This window comes from Cheilinus undulatus, linkage group 7 (assembly GCF_018320785.1).
Source record: "Cheilinus undulatus linkage group 7, ASM1832078v1, whole genome shotgun sequence".
Lineage (NCBI taxonomy): Eukaryota > Metazoa > Chordata > Actinopteri > Labriformes > Labridae > Cheilinus > Cheilinus undulatus.
This window is the reverse complement of record NC_054871.1, coordinates 17,239,073-17,247,043: the sequence shown is the minus strand read 5'-3', so window position 1 is coordinate 17,247,043 and position 7,971 is coordinate 17,239,073. Positions and strand designations below refer to the sequence as shown.

General features: G+C 38.7%; 1 protein-coding gene across 1 annotated transcript; it reads left to right on the top strand.

Annotated features, from left to right (window-relative positions):
* The first annotated feature begins 437 nt into the window (after positions 1–437).
* dda1 (DET1 and DDB1 associated 1) lies at positions 438–4,087 on the top strand. Its single transcript, XM_041790533.1, has 5 exons — positions 438–785; positions 1,383–1,463; positions 2,691–2,742; positions 2,893–2,954; positions 3,087–4,087. Exons 1-5 carry the CDS (start codon positions 777–779, stop codon positions 3,189–3,191), a joined length of 309 nt encoding a protein of 102 aa, XP_041646467.1. The 5' UTR covers positions 438–776; the 3' UTR covers positions 3,192–4,087.
* The last annotated feature ends 3,884 nt before the right edge of the window (positions 4,088–7,971 follow it).

The window sequence follows — 7,971 nt, the reverse complement described above, 5'->3', positions numbered from 1 at the left end:
CAGCCAGAATAATATTAATCATAGAGTTCACTTTTGCAAAACTGTATCCAACCCCTGTCCAAACAGAAGAAAAATGTCTAGCATTCTATGATTGGTCTGATGTTATCACACCTTCCGGACGGAGATCAGTATATTTGCTAGATTAAATTACCCCAAAACTTGTGCTTAAAATAAATGTAGAACAGAGTAAAAGTAAGCTATTTTCCATTTGCTTCACAGCGTACACATGAACAACTGTAAAACAGTATGCATCCTGTGCGCCTCCAGAAAATTAAATCATTTTAGCAGCTGTTGACGTTTAAATAATGAAACTTATCAGATTTCCTGTCAGTCTGAAGCAGCAGCCAATATTTGCTGTGCTCAATGATTGGCTGCCCATGTAAGCGTCTACCGCGTGGTTTCATGAGTTGACCAATCAGCGTTTTGGGGGGGCGTGGTCAAGGAAGCATCGTTACCACCGAGAGATCATGCTAGCTGATGAAGTACTGTGTAACTAGCTTCCTAACTCATGTAATGTCAACTTGGATTATTTATCTGACTTCAGTGCCAGATTTTAACTGACATTTGGATACAGCATGGACAGAACAACATTTGTTTGAAAGTTATTATTGTCTTTACCGAGAGGGCCCGATAGGACAGCTGTCTCGGTGAAGTAGCTCGTAAGCTAGCGCGGCTAACCGTTACATGCTTACACTGCCTTCCATCACAGAAGAAACACCAAGCTAAGTCCACACCTCGGGGTTTCGCTGTTGGGCATTTCTCACGTTTCCACCGTTATGGAGAAGGTATTTATCCCCCAAACGTAACCCAGTAGCTTTTTCCGAACATGTATCACAGTTCTCAGAGGGTATATGATAATAATACCGAGCTAGTAGCTAACGTTATTGGTAACAGATAGCTGTTAGCCACACCTGCTTCTCCTGTTGGCATCCATTCACCAAGGCCAAGCCGGCATCGCTTTGCTCTCTAAGCTGCTCAGCTCTGACTCGCTAATTTGAAACCACTTGCTGTGTAGTGTGCTGATACACTGTGATACAATCTCCCACTGCTGTGAGCTGACTGTGGATGGTGCAGGCCTGTTAGCGTGTTTGGGTTGCTAAGAGGAGGGAACGCCCAGTACTGACTCATTCACTGTTATCCTCTGTCCGAAACGCTAGTCATTTGCATTCCCTGCGCCTGTTAAACATCTGCACCAGAAAAGTCTCAGCATATACACTAAAGACAACACATAAATGCCACAGGGGAATCTGCCGGCTTGTTTAAGATATATTATTTATGTTGGACTGATATATTCAACAATTTAAGAAGTCTGAATGATCAGAATGAAAACAAGACAAAAGGAAAAGCATTCAGTAAAGCAGAGCTTTTCCCTCTTCCCACAGGCTGACTTCTTAAAAGGACTTCCTGTCTACAACAAGAGCAACTTCAGCAGGTTTCACGCAGACTCGGTTTGTAAAGCATCTGTAAGTATCTTACAAATACACATATCATATTAATGTTTGCAGTTTAAGGTTGCCTTGCAAACTTTAAACTCTTGACATATTACTAGCAGGAATCAAATGATACTGATACCTGTTTTGATACCACTGTAGCACTGGTAGGAGTTCCAGGCATATGCACACAGTCTAACTGTCACAACAACAGAACTCAAGCTTTGCCGACACATTTGTGCAGTTTAGATAATTTGTGGGTTTTCGGTTGTAATTAGTACAGTATGCACATTTTTATCAGCATGATAGCTGAATCAGCAGAAATTAACTTAAAAAGTTAAATATCAGCATCAGCAGATGTGTAAATTTACACCAGTATTTACTGTCGATATATAAACCGTACATGTCTGCAGTATACATCATATATTGGCCTCAAATATTTTTTGAAAGATACAATTGAGCCATCAAGTATAGGTGGTTGGCTAGGTTGCTAGTCAGCCACCTACTTCCTCCACTCCGCTTGACACAGCCTGTCTTTGTACAGGTGACATTTGGTGTTTTTACAGCTAAAAAGATGCATATTTTGGTATCAGCTAAAATGAGTTTGTAAATACCAGTCTATTGGCAAAAATGCAATATTGTGCAGCCCATGTCTTATAAAATAGACTAGTTCTTAACCCAATCAGACCCAAGGCTGCTTGAAATACAACGTCCAGAACCTTGGGGTTTTCTGGAAAAACTGCTCAGAATATAAGCATTTACTACAATTTTTATTTCTCTGCCATAGTAGCAAATAGACACATGATATTAACACATTCAAAATAGGGATGCACAGATGCATTGGTTTAACATTGGTATCATCAAATATCAGCTGCATCAGGTTTTAAAGGTAGCATGATAGCATCTTATTCAGTCTTAATGGTATATAAACACTAATGTTGCATCCAGTCTCAATTGGTTAAAGTTTTGCAACTTCTCTTTACTATTGATCTTTACAGCAACAGATTTTAGTGATGTATAATGTGATACTGAAAAGTATTGAATATTTGAATTATTTGAAAGTGTTAGTAAGTAGCCTATAATTGTATGAATGTCTTCATTCTGTCAATGTGACCTCTCATTTTACTCTTAATTCTTCTTAGAAAATGTTTAAATCATTATTAACTTGATCAAAAGACATGTTTTAACTTCATTGTGCACATAAATACATTTAAATGCACCCCAAATGTAATTTTTAACCTCTTTCTGCTGGTTCTCCAGAATCGGAGGCCTTCAGTGTACCTTCCAACGCGTGAATACCCCTCTGAGCAGAGTAAGTTCATAGTTAAATTTGAAACTATAAATAAAAAATTAAAACTCAGTTTTGTTTTTCTTAATACAACCAAACCAGGGCCAAACTTTGCTCTAAAATGCTTCGCCTGATACATGAATTTCAAAGTAATCTGCTGACTGTGTTTGACAGTTATTGTAACAGAGAAAACCAACATCCTTCTGCGTTACTTACATCAGCAGTGGGACAAAAAGGTGAGCATTTGCAGTTTTTAGATGGTAATATTTCAAGTCTATAAGTCAAAATGTCCTGGTCTTAAAAAATGATCAGTATCTAAGAGAAATGTTGAGATGTTACTGACTGCAGTGTAATCTTCTGTATCACAGAATGCAGCAAAGAAAAGGGAACAGGAACAAGCTGAAGGTGACAGTCCGGCACCCCCAAGGAAGATCGCCAGGACAGACAGCCAAGAGATGAATGAGGACTCATAAGTGTGTGTGACTGTGTGGGAGAGAGAGAGATAATGTGTGTATCTATGCTTGCCTACACAGGGTATAGTCAGTATAAGCCAAATGAAGGAAACTCCTGCCTGATTGAAACCTCTGGCCAGTCTGTGTGACTGAAGGATGCGTTTCCTGGCATGAACAAAGGAATCATTGATGAAGAAATGGAAAAAAATCATATCAGCAAAGTAGCAATGACTTGAGCAAAGTAATGTGTATTATAATTGTAAAAATAGGAAGATTGTGTAGTTGCTCTCGGTCTTGAAATAGATGTAGTCAGGGGGAACTTTAAAGTGGGTTTCCTGTCATTTATGCTGGCTATTCCCTGTGTAGGTTTGTAAACTTGTACATGTCTGTATGCATGCTGAGCTGTGAGTGTGTTGTGATGTACTGTGTGTATGCGGTGAATGATGAGTTGAAAACGTGTCAGAGTAGATGTAAGATCAGCGATGGACTTGACGGATGAAGCCAGACAGTCCTCTTAAAAAATGGTCTCAGATCTGCTCCATGACTTGTGTAGCCTTCTGTCGCCCGGAGAGACTGTCCTGATTTGTGCAAAGATGATGTTTTGTTACTGTTTTAATTTTATTATTATAACTATTATTGTTTATGTACGGCAATGAGCTTCCTGCCAGCCACAGTGCCCGCCCTCTCAGTTTCACTGCCCACTCTGCAGCCACAGGGGGGGTATCGCAACATTTCTCCACACTGTTTGAGTCAACAGAACCTAGAATGCACTGTGAAGAACAGCACAAAGTAGAAGCAACTCTTCAATAACCCTTCATAGATGTTTGTTTACAGCAAATATGCACATTTTCATTCTGTTGTGGGATTTGTGCTTATTGGATAAATGTTGATGTTTCTGATAAAAACTTTTATGTTTAGCACCAATATCTTACTGGTTTGGAAGTAAGATTAAGGGATGTCATGATACCAGAATTTGACAGTTCAGTACCTGTGTTCTATGCCACAGCAGCAGAAATGGAAATCAAAAGCACCCAAAGCGAGAAAAGTTTGCTTTAATGAACACATACTGCAAGCAAACTCATGTACACTGTTTTTTTTTTTTTGTTTGTTTTTTTTTTGTTTTGTTTTGGGTTTTTTTTTGCTACTTTTCATTACTATTGATTATTAAAATAACAAAATTTCTTTTAAATATTCAGAACCAAAAAGAACAACCTTAGTAGGGAGAAGCATCCTTTAAATTATAGTCAAAGTAAGAGAAGAGTGGTTGGTCTGAAATACAGAGCTGTCCAATGAGGAATTTTTTAGTTGTGTGTCAGAGAAAGCACAGAATGTTAAATATAAACTAACATCAGGAAAAAGGGGGAATGTTGCATCATGATGTGTAAATAATTGCAAGCTTTTCCCCATGCAGTATCTTTCTGTAAAATTCCACAAGCCCATAACCTGACACACCAGATGGATTTGTTTCACACATACATCTGAAAACCTTGAATACTAAGCATTTGGGAGAGGGCGGAGGCTTTGAAAAAAACTCAAGAGTGTAATTGGATGAACATTCTGTCCGTCACATGTTTACAGGCCAGTCAGAGCAACAAAAACATGACGTAGCCGCGCCTGAGGGGTGTGTGTGTGTGCAGCTACTGAGGAATAACGTGAACCATGGCGACTGTAGACATGTCAGTACTAGACTGTGGTCGTTTTTGGAAAAAAAAAAACCAACTCACTGCTGTTCTTTGTCCTTCTTTTATTGAAGAAATGTCAAGTTCTGATAAAACTGGCGCTTTAGCAGCATCCATGCTAATGTCTTTCATCATAATTGCACCAGCCTCTTGTTGCTGCTTGATTACATCACGACTCTGCCACGCCTGAAAGTAGTACCCCACGTCGCTGATTGGTCCTGTCACTTTCTAACCGGGACCAAATGGTTCAGATGGGAGCTTTGCGAGATGGATTCACCAGTAAGAAACAAGGAAACTGGTGTATCCATCTGCTTTGCAGGGTTAACAAGCCCATGGTTAGAGAATGAAAGGAAGATAGAGCCTAATTGAATGTTACCTTGACTTGCATGTTAAATCTGATTGATATATTCCAGGACTCGTAATAAACGATGAAAGGTTGCTAGATATGGTGTTTTTATTGAAGGTATTTGTCAGTAGGTCTGAACAATTTATTATGGTTCCAACCCTGTTTCACCCCATGCACAGGATTGGTATAGCTAAGCTGTTCACTTTTATCAATAAAACTCCTGATGGCTTTGTACAGGAGCAGGCTGAGGTGAACACACAAGGGTTGTATTTTCCAGCCATAGAATGCACAATAAGCATGCACGGAAGAGTGCAGCCGCCATCCTGCCTTGTCCCTGAGATTCACGTTGTATCGGTGTGTGCAACACTGAATAAAACTTTTTTTTACGTTCTTATCACTGCCCAGCAGAGTGACGTTAAAGCCACATGTCCTTGCTTTTGTTTTCCAGTCAGTGCTGCAGTGTTGGTTGACAGATTAGTCAGTCATCTTCCTACTTACGATGTAAATACTGTCTGTTTCTGAGGCGTACAACACAATGCTTCTGCTCAGATAGACTGTTCTACACCCAAAGCCTTGCCCCATTTCATAGCTCGTAGATCACATGTTCTTTTTAGCTTTGCTGAAATAAAACTGGACTGAAACTGGGCTTCTTTTGTCATGTGGTACTTTATAAAGAGTCTCGTTCCTATATATCTGTTCTCAAATGGTGTGGAGAGAAACTGGTGTGCTTTTAGGCAAGATTAGGTGTGCTTTAGGAAATTTTAAAATCACGTCAATACAACAACTATACAACTAGAGATTAGGAATGCACAATATTAATGACATACTATCTGTATCAGCAAATATTAGTTTAAAAAGTTAATTATCAATAAAAGCAGAGATGAACATTTATCGGGCTGCCACAATAATGGCCTTCATAAGCCCACATTGGCTGTCACTGTAACCCTATTTTGGCACTGAATATTGGCTGGAAATATGTTACAACATACATCCATTTTTTACACTGCTTATCCTGTTAGGGGTCAGAGTTTATCCCAACAGTCATTTGCAGGGCTGAAATATAGACAGACATGCTCACACCTACGGCCAATTTAGAGTTGCATGTTTTTGTTGGTAGGAGGAAGCCTGAGTACCCAGAGAGAATCCATGGGGGCTGAAAGTCTGGGCCTGTATCAACTAAATATCAGCCTAGGTTGGCTGTGAATATCTGTATGTATTAACCTGTATGGGATGTAAATATCAGCCTCTTTTGGCTGTAAATATCTCCCAATGGTCTAAATATTTATCTGCTTTCAATATTTGCCTGTGTCAACTGTAAAAATCTGCTCATATCAGCTGTAAATATCAGCCTTTATCAGCTTTTAACTATTTGCCTATATTAGCTGTAAATATATGCCTTTTTTGACTGAAAGTCTCAGCCTATATCAACTCTAAATATCAACCTATGTTGGCTGTAAATACCTGCTGTAAATATTAGCCTATATCGGATGTAAGTATAGGCCTTTATTGGCTGTAAATATCATCCTATATTTACTGTAAATATCAGCCTCTGGCTGTAAATATCTTCCAGTATCAGCCCTAAATATTTGTCTTTATTAGCAGAAAATATTGGCCTGAATCGGCTGTAAATATCAGCCCATAAAGGATGATTATAACAGCCTATATCAGCTGAAACATGAGCTTTTATTGCCTCTAAATATTTGCCTGTATCAACTGTAAATATCTGCTCATATCAGCTATAAATATCAGCCTTTACCAGCTGTAATTATTTGCCTTTATCTGCTGTAAATATTAGCCTATAACAGATGTAAATATCAGCCCACATTGGCTGTAAATATCTGCCTAAATCAGATGTACGTTTTGGCCTATAATGACCATAATATCTGTCTTTATCAAATTTAAATATCTAGCTTTTTTTACTGTAAATATTGGCTTTACATCAAAAAAAGCTTGTCGAGTTTTAGTCAGGACCAGCAGACCGACACCAGCTGAAGTCGTAGTTATTGTCCCTCATTCCTTAAACTTCCAGTGTGTTACTAGGACTTAAGTTTTACATCTGAACTAAACATTTTAATGTCAGTATCAGTCAAAATGAATCTGTAATATCCAATATCATGCATCTCTACGATACAGTAACGTGTTAGAGTGTCTGTTTTGCAGGGACATAAATATGGTGTGCCTTGAGATTTTGGCTGAGCATAGGTGTGTTTTGGACAAAAAAGGTTTGAAAACCACTGATATATATGATTTGTGCATTTGAGGATAATAAAACTGCCAAAAGCATTTCTGATTTTAAGGAAAAACTTGGTCACAACACATGAAATGCATTTGAAATAGTTTTATTAACTATTTTCAGGTCTTACAAAAATATGACAAAATAAATTAAACGAAATAAATAGTCCCATATCCCAGTATTTCTCTTTAAAAGATCTTTTTTTGTACAGTGGTACATTGGAAGAGCGTATGATGTTCAGTTAAGTGAGGCTTCCATGAAGATGTCTGAAATCTGAGGTTAGGGTCAGGTTTTAATGTAGCTGTGGGGAGATTTTCACCTCCTCAAATCCACTAAAAAATCCAGAAGAAGACAGAACATTTACTGAACACAGTCCCTTTTCCCCCTCTGCTTTCATTTTACAGTGATGGTGCTTGTAAAGTGTGGATAAACCCAAATCCTTCAAGGAATGGCGGTAGCTTTGATAGTAAATCACACACGGCTGATGAGCCGTCTGAGCCGCTGTCCTTTATACAAGTGTTGCAGTGCGGTGCATGGCCTGAT